This window comes from Triplophysa rosa, linkage group LG21 (genome assembly GCF_024868665.1).
Source record: "Triplophysa rosa linkage group LG21, Trosa_1v2, whole genome shotgun sequence".
NCBI classification, from domain to species: Eukaryota; Metazoa; Chordata; class Actinopteri; order Cypriniformes; family Nemacheilidae; genus Triplophysa; species Triplophysa rosa.
In genome coordinates, this window is record NC_079910.1 from 3,950,369 (window position 1) to 3,969,417 (window position 19,049).

General features: G+C 39.9%; 3 protein-coding genes across 4 annotated transcripts; 1 reads left to right on the plus strand and 2 right to left on the minus strand.

Annotated features, from left to right (window-relative positions):
- Positions 1–119: 119 nt before the first annotated feature.
- On the plus strand, positions 120–6,703 carry LOC130571945 (zinc finger and BTB domain-containing protein 39). 2 transcript variants are annotated; one of them, XM_057363285.1, is made up of 3 exons: positions 120–387; positions 1,486–2,982; positions 4,613–6,703. In XM_057363285.1, exons 2-3 carry the CDS (start codon positions 1,519–1,521, stop codon positions 5,525–5,527), a joined length of 2,379 nt encoding a protein of 792 aa, XP_057219268.1. In that variant the 5' UTR covers positions 120–387; positions 1,486–1,518; the 3' UTR covers positions 5,528–6,703. The 2 variants fall into 2 exon arrangements, with proteins under 2 accessions (XP_057219268.1, XP_057219267.1); XM_057363284.1 differs by having other exon boundaries at positions 121–490; positions 4,613–6,701.
- Positions 6,704–6,957: 254 nt separating this feature from the next.
- Positions 6,958–10,250, minus strand: gpr182 (G protein-coupled receptor 182). Its single transcript, XM_057363286.1, has 2 exons — positions 9,973–10,250; positions 6,958–8,501 (listed from the first exon to the last, which is right to left on the minus strand). Exon 2 carries the CDS (start codon positions 8,496–8,498, stop codon positions 7,434–7,436), a length of 1,065 nt encoding a protein of 354 aa, XP_057219269.1. The 5' UTR covers positions 8,499–8,501; positions 9,973–10,250; the 3' UTR covers positions 6,958–7,433.
- Positions 10,251–12,191: 1,941 nt separating this feature from the next.
- Positions 12,192–19,049, minus strand: pip4k2ca (phosphatidylinositol-5-phosphate 4-kinase, type II, gamma a). The gene is made up of 10 exons (XM_057363287.1): positions 18,710–19,049; positions 18,034–18,131; positions 17,385–17,481; positions 17,079–17,225; positions 15,439–15,585; positions 14,721–14,759; positions 14,504–14,617; positions 14,154–14,418; positions 13,949–14,052; positions 12,192–13,868 (listed from the first exon to the last, which is right to left on the minus strand). Exons 1-10 carry the CDS (start codon positions 18,857–18,859, stop codon positions 13,788–13,790), a joined length of 1,242 nt encoding a protein of 413 aa, XP_057219270.1. The 5' UTR covers positions 18,860–19,049; the 3' UTR covers positions 12,192–13,787.

Consider the following 19,049-nt stretch of genomic DNA (forward strand, 5'->3'; position numbering starts at 1 on the left):
AACCTGAATGGACGTGTTCAATGCATTAGGTATCTAAATATTTCCTAACACATACCCACACACATATAAAAGAGTCGATAAATAAATAAACTGAAAGTTTAATCATTGTGTTCATCCATCTTGGTCGATTATAAATTGGCCTGAGGGAATCTGGATGCTAATATTAAATCTATAGAGGGCGCTCGTGCGATGCACTGGCTGTGTCTCAAAACCTAGAACTGATTACATAAACAGCGTTTTTAAGTAAACTGACTTGATTCGTAACACGTCGGTGAACAAAAATCCTAAAGCATGATGTCCAAGATGGATGCCGACCGTTATAAAACAAAACGAATAAGAATAAGATGATGTCCAAGTCGAGTGCTGACTGAGTAGTGAATTTATCAGGTAATGTGACACGGCCCTCGTCTCCTACGAACATGGGCGACAGTCTGGGCTAACAGGATCCAGGAGTACTATATATTTGTCCAAAATCAACAACACTCTATGAGTAAGCGAACATTTGCATCTAACCGCCATTTGTTAGCCGGATTATATGTGTTATTTAGGAGACATTGCGTTTTGATTCCTTGAGGTGGTGCTAATTTGCTAGTTAGCCAAAAACGCTAATGTTAGTTAATAGAATGCACTGACAATCAGTTAGCAGGGACTGTATGTATAACGTTAGATGTAAACAAACTCTGATGCATTGAGCAGATTCAGGGATGTGTTTAAAATGTATGCTGGCTAGGGACGAGTGTCAGTTGTTGTGATGATATAAAAATGGAAATGTACTTTTTGATGTGGCTTGCCTTTGTTTGGCGTTTTAGAGTCGTGTTTTGTGTATAAATGAACACACTGTATATTAACATGTGTCATATTTTTTACAAAACTTGAAAATGCAATTGATAAACAGTAAACTTTTGAACATTGAGAAGCTAATAATAAACAGCAAACTTTTACATTTTTTTTCATGCAGCTTAGTTACAGTTTGTGCATTACAACTGAAAGGGTTTACCAATTTGCTAAAAGGCATTAATGTTCAATAAATCATTTAATTTATTATTAGTAATAATTCTTCCCCCAAGTAATAGTTTATAAACTGTAGGCTTTTCTGGAAGCTTTAAACAGCATTATTTTACATATGTCATTAATTGAAATCATAATTTAGAAACCAAATAGTTATCTAATAAAAGTTTTCTATTAAAAGAAATGAATATGTCACAATATAGTGTGTTTGTGTTTGTATGGGTAGTTGATAGATATACTGTACATGTGTCCTATAGTGTGATGGCAAAATTTTTAGAAAACAAACCGTTCATAATATTTATTTTATATTATTCCTATCTTCATTGTTAGTTTGTTCTCATTTTTGCTGTCGCGCCATAGGACACATTTACGTTTGATTTGTCAACTCTCCCATATGTATAGTATTTTAAAAGTAAACAAAAACAAATCATATGTCACAACCATGTTTTGATTCACTTTTTTTTGTCTGTGTTTCAGTCTGCTTGCTGGCTTTCTTCACAGTGGGCAGGCATGCGGATCAGACTGCAGGGCTCAGGCCATGCGGCCCGTCTCCTCTCTGAGCTCAACCGCTGCCGTCTGTCCCGTCTCCTCTGCGACGTGGTCCTCCAGGTCGGAGGTCGTTCCTTCCCCGCCCATCGTGCCGTGCTGGCGTGCGCCTGCACGCACTTCAACAGTTTTTTTTCCAGAGGCTCCCGAAACGGTAGCATTCCCAACACCTTCTCCTTGGACTTTGTCTCGGCCACCAATTTCGAGAAGGTGTTGACTTTCATCTACACCGGTGAAATTTTCACGGACCTTATCGATGTGGGCGTGCTGTATGAGCTGGCAGAAAGGCTGGGAGTGAAGGAGCTGGTGAACGCTTGCCATGTCACTTTTCCTGACCTGCAGAGCTCCAGTTCGGGACACCAGGTGTCCGATGGAGAGATGGAGAGCGAAATGGCGTCCGCCACTACCGTGGCTGTGTCCGTCTGTTCGCCCTCTGCGGCGTCGTGTTCCTCGTTGTCGTCTTCGGCCGCACCTACACCGGTCACGCCATCTCCGGTTCCTCAAGGTAGGAACGGTAGGATGAACCGTTCCAACTTGGCCACTGTTTCGCTTTCCCAGTCTCCTAAAAATGAAGACCTACATTTGGGGTACAACCAGCTGGCGACAAGCAAACCAAGTCCCTCGGACAGGAACCGTTCCACAGAAGCTCTTCCAGATCTCGCTTTGCAGCTCAAGACGGAGCGGGACGATGAAGGAGACGGTGGAGGAAGCATCTCAGTGGACCACCTCGTAGTTAACGGTAGCAAATCAACATTTGGGGCTCTTCCAGAAACCTGCTCCGTTCCCGACTCCTCAGCCCAGCTCGGAGGAGAAACCTGTGCCCCCTCGTCGTCCTCTAACGACCCCCTGGACGGTTTACAGCTAGGGTCCATTTCAGGTGGGGTAAGAGTCAAAGATTTTTTTGAGGAAGATGATGCCAGGAAGCAGCCCGAGGCGGCCAATCAGTGGAGAGCGCTTTCAGAGGACATCATTGAGCTGAGCGATGAAGAGGAGCACTTCATTGTGGAAGAAGAGGACGATGAAGACCTGATGTGTATTGAGAACGGTGAACACGGGTCTCTTGGCCAGCTGGCTTCATCGCAGCCGTGCAAAGCTTGCGGAATGCAGCTTCCCGCCGAAAACGCCATCATTCGGACTCACGCCGAGACGCACCTCTCTGAAACGGGTTCCTGTCAGGTGTGCGGAGCCTCGTTCTCAGAGCTCGGGGCCGCTGTCACGCACGCCCTCACGCACGTGGGCATCTTGCTGTTCTCCTGCGATGTCTGTGAGCAGCAGTTTCAGAGCGAGGCCACGCTGATTCATCACAGACGGCAGTCGGCGAATAAATGCAGCCCTCAGAATCCTGAACCGCTGAACGGCGCCTCTCAGAGACAAGGAGGAGAACTGCAGTGTGCTGTTTGTGCCAAGACCACCTCAAATGATTTCAAGGTTCGTGGAACTTAGTTTTTTGTGTGGGTGTGTTGTTGTTTCTGTTTGCAAGTCCTATTATGTTGTAATGTGACATGTCTGTCAACAGTAGGATTGTTACATCAAATTCAGTAGTGATATTTTCTCCAAAACATTTATTTATTTTAGGGACATATGAAAAAATACTGTTGTATACTTTAGTTTTTGTTATAGTAAACTGTAGTGAAACTATCTAGATACTTTTTCTGTTTGAACCTTACCATAGTAAATATTAAAGTGTACTTCAGTATTTACTACAGTTTATAAATTCACTATAGTTAAAGCTACAGAATTCTTAAGTGTAGCAATTATTATAATATACCACAGTATACCACAATTTACTATATTAAATACTAATGTATACTGTAATATTTACTAGTTTATCAGTTCACTATTCTTAATAATACAGAATACTATACATTAACAAATTCTAGTAATGACTCATATACCGCAGTATACTACAATTTAACACACTGTACTATAGTAAATAAATATTATAGGATGCTACAGTATTTACTACAGTCTATCAATTCACTATAAATAATACAGAGTACTGTAGTATACATGAACAAAGTCTAGTAGTGACTACAGTGCATCGCAGTATACTACAGTTTACTAGAGTAAATTCTAAAACATATTACATCATTTACCACAGTTTATCAATTCACTATTGTAAATGCTACAGAATATTGTAGTATACATTAAAGGGATAGTTCACCCAAAAATGAAAATTCTGTCATCATTTAGTCACCCCAATGTTGTTTCAAAACCTGTTTACGTTTTAATGTTCCACTGAACACAAAATAAGATATTTAGAAGATGTTTGTAACCAAACAGTTCTGGGGCACCATTGACTTCCATAGTAGGAAACGAAACTACTATGGTAGTCAATGGTGCCCCAGAACGGTTTGGTTTCCTACATTATTTTAAACTCTTTTTTTTGTGTTCAACATAACAAAGAAATGTATACAGATTTGAAACAACATGAGGGTGTCTAAATGATGACAGAATTTTCATTTTTGGGTGAACCAAGTGTAGTAAATATAATATACCATATTATACTACAGTTTACTATAGGAAGTTACACACTAAAGTATATTCAATTTGTTCTTAAGGGAGTGAGAATGTATGTTTAGATGCTTGTCGTTTTTTCCCTCTTATAGTTAATTCACGACTTCATTTGATCATTGGTGTAAAAAACTCATTTTAAAAGTACAAGTGAAGAGTTTGGTTCCAAAATGAGATTACTCAAAAATCATGTTTTTTATGATGTTATCATGTTTTTATTGTGTGAGTTCGCTGTATTTTTTGAGTTATTATGGCTTAAATCAAAACAAACCAACTGCAGTTTGATTGATATCAATTGGAATGCACAATAACAAAACATGTGAAATTGTTTTTATCTCATTTTGGAACCAAACTCTTCAAATAGTCTTAATATGCTCTCATTAAAAATGACATGCACAACCTTAATATTTTACTTATTGATTAAAAACATATTGTATACTGAAATATCACGCCATACATTATAATGTTACAATGTTATAATGTTATAAGAAACACTGAAAACACATCAACCGCTTATATATTATGTGTATTTTGTGTTCCTCAGGCTGTCCGGGAGCACGTTCAGAGCCACGCATGTTTAAGAACTCTTAGCTGTGGAGTATGCCAGCTGGCCCAGCCCTCTCGATGCGCTCTCCTGTGGCACACTTTGACGCACCTCTTTCCTTTCTACACTTGTCCGCAATGTGGCAGCCCTTTCCTGGAGAGTTCGTTGCTAGATCGCCACCTGGCGCTACACGCAGAGGAAGAGCCTTCGGCAAAACAGGACTGCAGCAGTCCGGAGACCAGCGGGGAAAGCCAAGTCGAGCTGCGCTGCTTCCTGTGTCCGCAGACCTTCCGCTCTGAAACAGCTTTCCATTACCATCTCAGCGTGCATTCTAATGAGCTTCAGGGTAGCCAGGTGTGGCCGGCCAAGCGCAAAGCAGACCAGCTCCTGGAGTATTCCTCATCATCTTCTTCCCCTTTGGAAGCCGGGGGCTCGGGTAAAACGGGAAACGCAGGTTTCAACGTGAGCCTGGCATTCGGCATGCAGGACAAAATAGTGCACGGGGGTCTTCAGTTCCCCGCCGGGCTTGTCGCGAATGGCAACTCCGCCGGGACTGTTTCCGGCGGTGCGGGGCTCAGGCAGAAATGGTACCGCTGCAGGTATTGCGGTAAACACTTCGCACACTCGGGTGAGTTCACCTACCACCTCCGCATCCACACGGGGGAGAAACCCTACCAGTGCAAAGTATGTCTGCGCTTTTTCCGTGGCCGTTCCACCATGATCTGCCACCTAAAGACTCACTCGGGTGCCCTCATGTACCGCTGTACCGTGTGCGGCTTGTTCTTCTCCACGCTCAAGATGGTCTCCTCACACATGGAGCTTCACAAAGACCAACTGCCACCTGATTTTAACATAGAGGAGACATTCATGTATAACGACCACTCCAAAGAACCCGTCCCGTCCATGGACACATGAACAGACACCCACCGTACGTTCCGCTACACTGTGTCGCCCACACGGTTAAAGAGAAGTGACTGTAGACTTAGAATGTAACTTAAGTGTTTCGTGTGTTTGTCTCCGTGTCGTTGTGTACCGAAAGCAGACCAAAATGTTATTTAAAAAATGTAGTGTTGTTACTTGGCCACTAGATGGCACGAGAGAGTGCAAACGTTGTGCTGATCTGTTTACCTCTACAAACTCTTCCTGCAGTTCTGTCACAATAAGCTAAAGTCTCTTATTCTAAAGAAGCACAAAGTTGCTCTTATTCCAAGCAAGTGCAAGTTGAGAATTTGCAGGGACTTTCTAAATTATCCGATACATAAAGCAGTGCTTTTGGTCAAGGTTATAAACATTGTCCTTTTTTAAAATAAAGGTACTTTTCTTTTACAAAATATTTTTCTAGTAGCATTGTGACATTGGAGATTAAATTAGAAATAGTTACTAGTTTATGAGACACTGCATATTGTATGTTGTCCTTGAAATACTTCAAGAGGATTTCGACTGAGGTGCTAATATATCCGTCAGTTCATGAGGTGGTGTTAAACCTGTTGACTTTGGACGTATAAAAGTATTCTGTGAAAACAGTGTTTTCATTCGAGCTTCTGTTCTGAAAGCCAAGACCTTGTTATGTGCCAATTGTTTTACACCTGAAATATCTGCTTATACTCGCATACTAATATTTATCATGACACATTTCACATACTGTATGTTGTCTTTGGATCAAGTCACTTTTTTTTGTAATGTTGTTCCTCATCACTGGGGCATTGGTGGTGATTGAAGCCTTATTTATGATGACGTTCTAATACCGGCTGAACGAAACATGGCCTTAAGATTCAACATTATTGTTCAGTTGGGTTTAGGAGGACTGGTGTTGTGTTGAGATTGGTAAACGTCGAAAAGATCATGACTCGTGTTGAATATAAAATGGGGAATGTCATTTTGCATAGCACATTTATTTTCAACATAAAATTGACTTATATATTACTTGTTATTTATACATTTTGGCATCACTGTCAAGCCTTTTTGTGTTAATACAGCTGTACTTGTGTTATGATTAAAAGTGGTACTTTAAACCTTAAAAGTCGTATGTCTATTATAAGTATGGAATTTTAAATATTGTGCTATATTGTTTATATGTATTTGCTCATTTCTATGGCAGAAAATATAGCTGCAATCTGTAACTTGTTTTGGGTAAAAATAACTGATTTCTTGCCTGATTTACAATGGTAAGCTTATATAACGATTTATAAGTTGAGCTGTCGATTATGATTTCATGAAAAATTACAGTTTTTTTTCCAAAACATGTAAAATATGTATGTATGTAAAGTAACCTGCAATTTTATATTTCAAACGGAGATGCTAATAGAGAGGACAAAAGTTACAGATTGCAGCTTTAAAAAATGCCATGAATTTTGAGAAAAGCTAAATCTTACCCATACCTTCATAGACGCACGTTTAAAAAGACGTTTACATTTTTTTTATTACATTTTTATATCACATCATTTATCCATAACAATATGTACTAACAAACTGCTGTGCTCAAAGCCATTTAAACAGCGTTAGATGTTTCAGTTGAGCATATGAACATTCATGTTAGCAAGTGAAAGTTTTTTTTTTTAAAACAAAACAGTCTTTGTACAAACACTGGCGTGTGGGTAGAGCTTTTATTACCGAGGTCTATGATTTTCTAGAAGTGACTGTAGGAACCGCAAATGGGGCTTATGAAAGTTTGACACGATTTCCTTCCTTGTACTCTTAACAATACAGAGGAGAGCGAAACAGGAGACATTATGACCAGGCGTCTGGCCAAAAACACTCTTGTTGTCTTAACAAGGCCATTTTTCCTTGATCGCATCATTCATGAACAACCTTGATTTCCTTCTTAAGATCCAATGTCCGAGTGGCTGGTGCTGGTGTTACTGAGCTTTCGCTCTTTAACAGCGGTCGTTCCCGTGTTGTCGGCCGGCTCGCTGGCAGGCGGCGGCGAGATCCGACTGAGCACGGCGTTGATCAGGTTATTCTGGAAGCTCTTGCTGAGGAAGTTGTAGAGGATGGGGTTGGCGATGCAATGGAAGAGCGAAAAGCATTGCACTATGCTGAAAGAAAAGTAAAGCGTGCCAACCGCGTTGCAGGAGAACAGGTGGGGATACAGATCGTCCACCATCAACAGGAACCATATCAACTGGTACGGAAGCCAGCAGGCCACGAACACCAGGGAGTACACGTGCACCAACCAAATGTCCCGTCGGTTCTGGACGTCCGGTGTGGCGCGGACGGCTCGGGCGATCAGAACATTGCAGGTGATGATGACGGACGCAGGGCCCAGAAACTGGAAGATCAAGCCCAGGACAGTAAGGGACATGAACCATTCCGTGAAGTTGTGCTCCGGGACCAAATAGCAGCCTGGCTCCTCCCAATCGAGCAGATCGATGTGAACGTTCTCCAGCAGGGCCAGCATGAGGGACAACAGCCAGATGCCGATACAAAGCAGCCAGCGACGCTTGCGGTTCAGCGGGAAGCAGGCGGGCCCGTTGGGCCGGGTCAGGGACAGGTAACGCTCCAGGGTCATGAAGGCCAGGAAGAAGGAGCTGCTGTAGAAGTTGATGACGTAGATGAGATTGGTGACCTTGCAAAGGAAATGACCCCACAGCCAGACTTTGTTCATGGTCTCTTCCATCATGAAGAAGGGTATGGTGAAGACCACCGTCAGGTCAGACAGGCTCACGTTGAGGATACAAAACAGCACGCCATTGGCGGAGTGTCTCCGTCGCCAGTTCACCCATAACACCAGGCTGTTCTCAGCTAACCCCACCATGAACAGCACGAGGTAGAGGAGGAAGAGAGCGATCCGTCGACCGTCATCGCTCAGGTTGAAGGAGCAGTCGTGGATGAACCACGGCGTGCTGTTGTAGTAGTCGTATGAGGAATTGTGAAAATCGCCTGTCATGATCTGCAAAGATAGAGTTGCTGAACGGTTATTAAAAGGATTATGTTGAGGCTTTATACAAGTTATGTAAAACTGGCTGAGCTGGAGGAGTGAATGATTTTATGGAAAATAGTAGCTGAGAACAATACGATTTGTGAACAAATGAACTAGTTTCCTAGAAATCCTACTAAACCGTTTCTTCACAGCAATGCCATAGAAGAACCATCTCTGGTTCCCATTCAGTCAACGGTTCTTATAAGAACCATGTCTTTCTTACTTTTTATAGTCTAAAGAACATTTTACGAAGAAACAAAAAGGTTCTTCAGATGTTACATGTACTTTGTGGAACCCTTCAGCCAAAAATGGTGCTTCTATGACATCATCAAAAAGTGCATACAGATTGAATATGAATTGTTAAATTCATCTGTACATACAGTGTACTGATATAGTATAAATATAACAGTATTGAAAGAACATACATGAATATGTCAATGAAGTTGATTCTCAACAGAAACACAGCAAACGGCACTTTTGACATGAATTTTCATTATTATGCAGAGAAATCCAATGTGATGAACAGGGTCCATGTTTACAAAAAGCAAACATGAATCGCCTGAAAAAAATCATGCACAAATATTAATAATATAAATGAGTTCATTGCGCTTGAATTTTGAAGTGTATGGAGGTTAAATGAAGATTTTTATTTCATAGGTCCAAAATTCATACTGAATGAAAGAATGCAACACTCGCTTTTTCTAGAAAAAATAACAAACTTATTTATTCTAGAAAGAATCATATTTTTTCTGTTATTTATTTATTTCTAGAAAGAGTGAATATTTTACTTTTGGTTGCACCTCCTCTTTTTTAATGGTTTAGCGTCTTTTCTTAAAACAATGTTTATAGGTCCAAAATTCAAAACTTTATTTATTCTAGAAAGATTTATAATTTTTCTATTTATTTATCGAAAGAGTGAGTGTTGCACCATTTTTTCATTCAGTATGATTTTTTACTTTTGGTTGCACCTCCTCTTTTTTGATAATTGAGCATCTTTTCTTAAAACAATTCCAAAATTCAAAATCTCAGTAAATGTTTAGTCATGATTACTTACTGTTATAAATTCAAATATAAATGATTTGTTATATATATATACTGTATAAGTAGAAGAATTTTTGGCACCAAACAAATAAAAAAACAGTTATACTTGGGCAAATGATTATAAATTCATTCTTTTTTTTATACAATGTTAGATTTCCCCAAGATTATTCTGTGCACATAAACACAATTAATTTGGTTAAAATAAATATATTTATTTTTCCTATTTCTAATAAATTTTCTGTAGCTGTCGGATAAAGCCCCTCACACCAAAACGGTAAACCCCATCACTGTCTAGTGTTTTTAGGGCAAATATTTCAATTCAAACCAGGACAATCAGAAAACCAATGACAAATCAAAAAATTGCCCTGCTTCTTCCACGATAAAGGTTTAAGACACCCACCTTGCTATGCAGCACGTGTTAAGCAGATGATGCTCTTGTGGTTCAGATAGAAAAAGCACCGGAGGCTTTGCTTGACTGCAGGCTTGTGCAGATTTTAGCCATACGTTGGTTGGTGTCGTCAAATAAGTTCTCTCTCTCTCGCACTATCATCAGGACAGGACATCCTCACAGGACAGGAGGGGGTTGCTTTCAACAGGAAAGAGTCGAAGAATCTCTTGCAGAGAGTATCGTGAATATAACCACAGAATGTTTGTTTTTGTGCACATTGGTGTAAACAATCTGTGGAGCCAAAATGGAATTAAAGAGGTGTGGTGCAATCACTAAATAAGGATTATCCACAAGCCTCCAAGTGTATAGGTTACACGTTAGCCGAGAGCTGCAAATCGGTACGAATGATTGAAAGATCTGTGCATTTTTCTCATAGATTGTGAGGAACAATGTGAACAGGTGTTAAAATAGTAAACAACGAGTTCTTCTTGGTGGTTGCCAAAATACATCATAACAAACAAGCAGGAGGAATTTTGTAAATGTGTGCTCTGCTGAGATGCATGCACTTTTCATACACATTTATCATTTCGCGCATATCATACACTTAAAAATAAAGGTTCTTAAAAAAAATCTTGAGCTTTCTGTTGCACAAAAGGTGAAATCTTTTTTTCTTCCGATTATAAAAAGTTAAGAAAGACATGGTAAAAAAGATTTTTCAGGGAACAAAAAATGGATTACTTTTAAGTAGTTGAAACTTAAGAAGCTTCAAAGAATTTTAAACAGATTTTTAAAACAAATGCATTTATTTTAAAACGAATTCAATGTAACAGCATAGTTATGTAAAACCATTCATTTTTATTTCATATCAAATGCACAGCTCAGGTGCAGTGGCTATACATTTTGTTGCACATGGATTGACTAATTCAATGGATCTAATGAATCTGATCATGACCGAGTCACAGGAGCCAAGGGTAATTATTTCGGAGAATCTTTTCACAGTTCCGAAAGTCTAGGAACAAAAACAAATCTGGATTGTGCCTGATATGCTGAAAAAACAAAACCCCCAGCAGGACAATAGCAGGAAATGCTTTTGTTGCCGAGGGGCAAGTGAGTGGCAGGCAGTACGAGAGAGGTAGGAAACCAACCGTACATCAAACCCGAGTGCCCCACCAGTCAGTACATTAAAAACACCCAAAGTACTTCACAACAACAATACATCCTTATCTAATCCCATTTAGAAAGATCAACTTTTGTCTATCAGCCCTTTGGCTTTAATTGGGTTATTTGTTTAGGTTCATTTAGTGTTTGTTTATATGGTTTTCAGCACTATGTCACATTCATTTGAATTGGACAAATTTTGACCAAACAGTCAGCAATAAAAACGATCTGTCTATGTATGAAGTGAAATATGAGTTACTGCTTACTATACAGTATACACTGTATGCCTATAGTCACGTGATCTCATTACATTGCGGTCCTCTTTTCAGAATTAAATTGCAGTATTTCATTGGTTGTTTAAAACCCAGGGTTAAATCTCCTAAATCTAGTGTACACGTTCTGAACTCTTTGTTCCAGCTCCTCCTATATTACAACAGTTTGTCAGCAGTTTGTGAGACTGTTTGTTTGACACGCTCCCCATTGTTAAGGGTCCATCATTTCATCAATGTGACAGAAAAGAGTCTGTCAGCAAAATCGTGGCTTCTGGAGAAGGCGAGGTCTTTACTTCTTTATCAAACTCAAGTACTTTATCCTAAGCTGTCGATATTGAACTAATGTAATGGTGTTACATTACTGCTTCATCTTTTACACCGCAAATACACCTGATTTACCCGTGATAGTGATTACATTAAAGTGCCAATGTGTCATTTTTTAGGGGATCTATTGACAGAAATGCAATATAATTGACATAAAAATGTCTTCAGAAGTGCATAAAGACCTTACATAATGAAGCCTTAGAATGAGCTATTTCTATCAAATTTCTATAAAGACGTTATCTCTTTCGGCAAAGAAGCGAAAATGTGATGACATCTTTGTGATGTGTCAGCCACCGTAGTGCTTCGAAAGGGAGGGGTGAGTGAGCCGTTGGTTGCAATTCGCAACCTTGCCGCTAGATGCCGCTAAACCTCATATACTGGACGTTTAATGCACACATGTTCATGTCACAACGTTACCGTTTCTTGTGATCTTAAAGTGCTTTTAACCTATAACGTGCATGAAAAAATAAACAAAAATCATTTAAGATCGCTTTTTAATGGATGGGTTGAAGCATGTAGCATATAGCGAAGGAAAAGCAGAAAACACTTTAAATGATGTGAACGTTTTTATGAAGTTGGTTGACTTCAAAAGAGAATGACCAATGCAAGGCCTGTCTGTGTTTATTCAACTAAAATATAAGATTATAAAATACAAGTTTTTTGGTCTTTACATAAGCCTGTACTTCCATGTAGACACGGGTCTGTATTTGTTCACTCATGTGAATTCAGTCTTGTTGTTTCACTCAATATTTAGGAAAAATGTTTTATTGTACTCGAGAATGTACATTATTGGTCATTACAGTCGGTTGCTACGTGCATTATGTGAACACAATGTAATAACTTGTCTCAGTGTAACAACAACCTACGGTCTTCAGACAACTCTAAAATACCATTTAAATATGAAACTATTAGGGACAAGAGCTAAAACGAATAAATAACAGAACCCATGTTTTCTGGAAATTTCTGAAAAATATATTTTGGTCCGAACATTGATTTGCAAAATAAATAAAATGCAACAATAAGGCATTTCATGTACTGTACTAAATCAGCTCAGTATCACTAGAGAGCGTTTCTGCTACAGACTACACAATTCTTCTTCTCCTCATTAAGGCTAAATGCATAAAATAGCTCACACAAGATACTCCATCCATACATCCATACATACAAATAATCAGTTAGTATTCTTAGTTTTCAACTAGACCCATCTTGAGGGTCCCTGTCTGACCAATATTCACAAGTGTCTCACAACATTCTAGTACAGCAGATATCAAATGAAGCAAGCATGCACTTAAAACATTAGAGAACATGAGCTTCTATTCCTCCACAATCCGTTCAGCATTTGGTTAAGGCAGTTACTCTCTGTGCCATTCCAAAGTCCGAGAGAGAAAGTGAGTGAGAGAAACACCAAGAACATGTTTAGCACTGCTACAGGTTCAGAGTCATATCTCCTTCAAAGATTAGGCAATTTTTTCAGGTTTGTGTTTGCTGTTGTGCCACAATTTGATTTATATGAATGCCGTTCTATTCATTTAATACATAATTGATCGACGTAGTGTGCATGGGAATGTCAAGTTCCTATGCCTGAACTTTTACAAAATAAAAGCACAGCATGGGACTTCAAAAAAAAATCTATGTGAAGGCATGTGGAGTGAACTTCCCAAAACCCACCTGCGTCACATTTCACCTCAAAATCACGGATGCAAGAAATCATATGTCGTTTAAAGGGAACAAATCCTTATTTTAGGTGCATTTGTAATATTTTGCATTTTATGACAATTTATCTCCACCCCCACTTGAATTCTCATTACCGCAATGCGGAAAAAACAAACAAACAAACACTGAAATGAGTAAAAACAATATACTTAATCTGTCAAATACGTATGCATCATGGTCGTGTTTCTTGTATTGCCTTTGATTTTTGTTGTACGAGCACGTTTTGAGAATCAGTGGATTGGAAGTAAAATGTTCAGGCACATTACCGTAATGAGATTTTTTATACAAACTCCAATTTTGAGGTGAAAGGAGACCTGGACATTCACTCTGTCAGATGTTGTTGAGGACACACACGAGCCCTTATGCGAAAATGTTGGAGATGAATTCACGGAATCGTTTGGCATACTGTTCTGGATGAACTGTAGATATTTCAGCACCAGCCTGAAAAGGAAGCATCAGTCATGTTGTCATAACCTCACACTTCTGAATTACACTGAATCAAAGCGTGATTTTCCACTTACGCCGTGCTTTACGGTCTTGGCCGCATGTGCGGCTTTCTTCTTAGTGTCATACTGAGTCAGCACGTCGATGAGGCCCATGAAGTACACTTCCCTCTGCGGAGCTCCTGGAATTCCAGAGAACCACACGTGTCACATGCATTCCCGTTTCCTTGCTGCGTATATTCGACATTATATTTCCTTTTCTGTATTTCCTGCCCAAACTCACCTAGAGCGCTTTGCACTGCGTATACATCAATGTAAGGGTCGAATTCTCCAGGCCCCAAGGGTTTGAAAGAGTTCATGTAACCGGCGATGCCCTCTGGTGACGTGCCGTAGGAGCCGCCCTGCGCGGCCGAAGCGAGACCGTTCTCGGGGTCCATCTCATCTTCAGTGCCAGGCTCCTCAGCCTCCTCCTCCTCTCGCTCGGCACGTGCAATATCGTGGATGCCTAGCAACAGGCTGTAGTCCATGATCTTTAGCTTTACCAAGAACTACAAATCCCAAGAGAGATGTTTACATTAGAGCTGTGGTTTTTGAACTATTTAGTGTGCAATTTATATTTTCCACAGTGTCTACCTCTACATCTTTGTTTAGTTTCTCCATAAATTTCTCTTTCTGCTCTTCAGTCACATAGACCTTCTGCATGTTGTTCCTGAAGTCCATGTCTTTAAACGTGGGCAACTCTTTTACCTGTCAACAGCAAAATAAGGGAACACAGAGATCGGTAAGGCCAAAGAGTCTGTGTGAGGTAACTTCATCATTTTGATGAGATTTCTTGGAGACGAGAGTTTACCTTTTCTTTGTCACTGGCCTCACGATCTATAAGAGAACCCTAAAAAAAGCAAAAACATTTAACGCACAATCAAATGCTCTAAAACATTGGATCTCAACCTTTTTGTCTTTAAGGCCCCTTTTGCACAAATCTTTGAAGGCCCTCCCCATTTTTACCCAATATTTTAGAGCTTGGCATAACTCGAAAGATGTATATTCATTATATAAATAACCAAACAATAGGAATGTCTTGATTTTTTCTTTGTTGAGTTGAAGTTGGTTGAGACCCCTTGTTGAGAAACACTGCTCTTAAAGGGATAGTTCGCCCAAGAATGAAAATTCTGTCATCATTTACTCACCCTCGTGTTAATTCAAACCTGTATGGTTTTCTTTCCCATTCACTTGCATTGGTTTTGTGTCCACACAATAGAAGTGATGCAACAGCCTTCAGTGACGTTCAGTGACCAATGTTCATCAAAATATCTTCTTTTTTTTGTTTTGGGAAAGAAAGTCATACAGGTTTGAAATGAAATGAGGGTGAGTAAATGATGACAGAATTTTCTATCTTGGGTGAACTATCACTTTAAAGACAACAGCGTAAACATTTTTGGAATGAAAGCACGCCCCCTTGTGGCACCAAACAGCACTAAACATGACACTGGATGTTACTGCCTTCAAATTGTTTGAACTACTAATCACGAATCGGTCATGGTGTGTCCAACCTGCTGAACCGGTCCTACCTTCAGATCATATTTTCTGTGGACCACTAGTCTGTGGCTGAACATGTTCCTCATGACGATCAGGTACGTGTCCTCACTCTCCACCGTAACACGGTACATGCCCAGAAACTGAGGGAGAAGTGTACTGCCATGGCACTTCACTATATGCTGTCAGAGAGGAAACAAACAAACTCTTTTTATTATTCTGTGTGACCACAAGCACACGCAGAGCCAGGCGTGTGCTTCCACATCGAGCAGATAACTAGCATGACATTTTCTGCCTTTGCCACGTGTATTATTTATTAACAGCATGATAAATAATAGAGCCTGATAATGATCATGTAAATAATTCAAATGTGACTTTTCTGAAATATACAGTACACTTTACTTTAAATATGGTTACTAATGTGTTTTTAAATATCACATGCAAGTTTTATTAAATGCACAATGATAAAACATTAATTGCCGTATGTTACTCAGTACCAGCACAAGGTCACAAGTCTCTTGGTTTAATACGTCATCTTGTTTTCCAGTCTGCTTTATAAAATATTGCTTCATTGCACATGGTCACTTTTCAACTTTATAAAACTGACCATGCTGTTGATACAATCTTGATCTTCACTTAAATACAACACCACATCAGCAAAATATTCAAGTTTATACAGTATTTAAATATTGGTGGTTACGTAGGTCATTTGGATAAGCCACTTATTAAATGTATAGTTCAGCACAAAACGCTGTCATGTTTATTTAACTCTCATGTCATTTAAAACATGTATGATTCTTTCAGCGGAACACAAAAGAAGGTATTTTGAGAAATGTCTATGTGGTTTTGTGTCCATACAATGTAAGTCAATGGGGTACAATGTCGTTCGGTTACCAACATTCTTCAAAATATATTTTTGTGTGTTCTGCAGAAGAAAGAAAGTCATACAGGTTTGGAATGACAAGAGGGGGAGTTTTCTATGCTCTCAAAGCAAGTATTAATTCAAAATGGAAGAAAAACTAAGAAGTTCCTGGATGCATGTTATGTCACACGGTCACACCATCAGGACCTGCGGTTGTTGTACATGCAGAAGTTGATTCAAATCTGCCCATTCAGCTACAATGGAAACATAAACACACTCACAGTTTTCTCGTGTCTGTCATGGCACTATGAACAAGACACAAATGCTGAGCTAACCCAACACTCACCAAGTGACCTCCCACCTCGATTCACTTACTCTCTTGAGGGTCTTGAGGGTACACAAAGTAATGTTTCTTTCATTAAAAATGCTTTACACCTAAAGTGAAGATTGTTGAGAATGTTAAAACCACACACAAGACTCCAGTCATACTGCATCAGTGGCCTAGAAAAAGCAGCTTTCTTCAGGTCACCCCTCACGAGGGCCATCAAATTGAGATCACATGACCAGTCCAATCCTACCCACTTTTATCTCAGTGACCTATATTATTGCATAGATTAACATCCCTGTAAGTAGCGTGGCATCAGAAATTGAAAGATGTTGCGTTATGCTATCATAAGGTTATAATCAAGTCAAACATAAACAAATATCATTTACACATTTTAAAGGAAGTAGGACAGAAAATGAAAATGATTGCATACGATATCAGCATCAGACACTTTCAACACAACTTGAGTACATTAAAAATGTAGTTACCTGGTGATACTCGGACAGAATGTTGTGAACGTCGGCTACATCTTCACTGGTGATTTGCTTCACTACGAGCGTGCGGTCATAGGAGATGAAGAGGATACCTTCTCCCTGCCCATCACCTTTTGAGGGAGCGCTGCGGGCTAAAGACACCTGAGACCAATAACACACATGCACAAAACATCATTATTTACATTCTTCACTATGCAAGAACACCAGAAGTGAAAAGGTTGCACAATTTGTTGGAGGCTATACAAGGCCGTACTGCTAACATGAAATTGTTCATTATTAGTGTTAAGAGTAACAGCTTGCCTGGTAGTCAAGATCTTCGATCCCAAAACGCTCTCTGAGATTCCTGAAGACTTGCGGACAGTATTCCTTAAATTTGAAGTGGCCTGGAAGATTTTCCCTGTAAAGCACAGAGGTCATTTCACAACTCTTAAAAACCTTAAGTTGCCAGATCCAGCATTTCCTCACGCCCTTATTCCCATCACCTTCAGGCAAAAACGGCCCTTTTGACGGGACTCTTATATGGAAAGTGCTGCCAACTACATTCATCCACTCATGATACAAGAACTTCATGCAAATGAAGGGAAACTTTTCTGTAATTATAATATCGGTTCACATGCAACAGTAGAAATACTGCAAATATGACCCTGCTGCAAAAACCAATACAAACTAATGGTTTCCATTACAAACACTGTTACGACACCATTACAAAATTCCTGTAACTACTGTACTTTGGGGTTATTCCATTGGTTTCTGGCAGATAACATCCCACCAACAGCACGTAACATATTACCAGTAGAGGCCATTATAGCTTCCATTAAAACCAATACAATTCCCATTATAACCATTAAATTTGAATTTCTGTGATGGTTTCTATGGTTTGTTTTCAGCAGGTAAAGGTAACTGTGCAATAAAGCGGAATGTAAAATAAAGAGGTGTTTTGGATAAATACTTGTTGAAGAGATGATTGTTCACTTTAATTTTGGTGTTGGCTTTGAAGTCGTCAGGAAGTAGCATGACGGGCACAGGAACTTGATTTAGATCATTTATCTGAAAAATAATAAGATGGAACAAAAACAGGACTTTTTACATCTGAAATGAACTTTGAACTGGCAGATTTTTCCACATCCTAACACAGAAAATGACTCAATGCTTGTATACGCCCTCCCTCTGACACATATGCTACAGTAACATTTCCAGACTCCCAATTATGCAACTGAAGCCTCACATAAACTCCTCCAGAATCCCTTTTGGCTTTTATGTCTGTAAAATCCTGCACAGATTTCCTGACTATGGTCTATTCAAAATACATCCAAAACAGTAACAGTGTAATGCATTAACAGCTCGAAAGAACTTTGTTACCAACACTGTTTCGCATGCGCGGCATCCGACCGCAACAGTTGCAAAATTTCAATCCGCCGCGCGCAATGAAACAATGTATCGACTTTGCGCTCGACGTCACGCGCATCGATACTTTTAGGTTTTGATCTATACATGTGCATTGCATAATGCATATCGTAGCTTTAAGACCTAACCAACACAACTGATCTTGCGTACGCGCTCGCAGCTAACTGTTAGCCCATAAAATGGCAGATGTAGGAAGTTAAGGAAAGCGTTTAACGCCATACCGAGTGATTGACGCCCCACATAAACACGCTGAGCATCGGGTCGCTCGCCCGAAACACTTTCACCTTCTGCTGCACGAAATGTTTCTTCTTGGTCTTGGTTTTGGGGCCGAGGATGACCATCGGGCTGGAGGCGCTACCGGACGCCATCATGACGGTCGCACCCCGGTCTAGTTTCCTCGCGGATCCGCCTCTCCTTGTTCCTGCTCCGGTCCCTCCGATCAGAGGTAGGAAAACACCCGGCCGCCTGTAAACCGTAGATTTAACAGGCCGATTTCAGACCGATTTTGCTCAGAAGTGAACACTAGGCTGCTGATGTGTGCTGGTGATCCATACGCTCCTC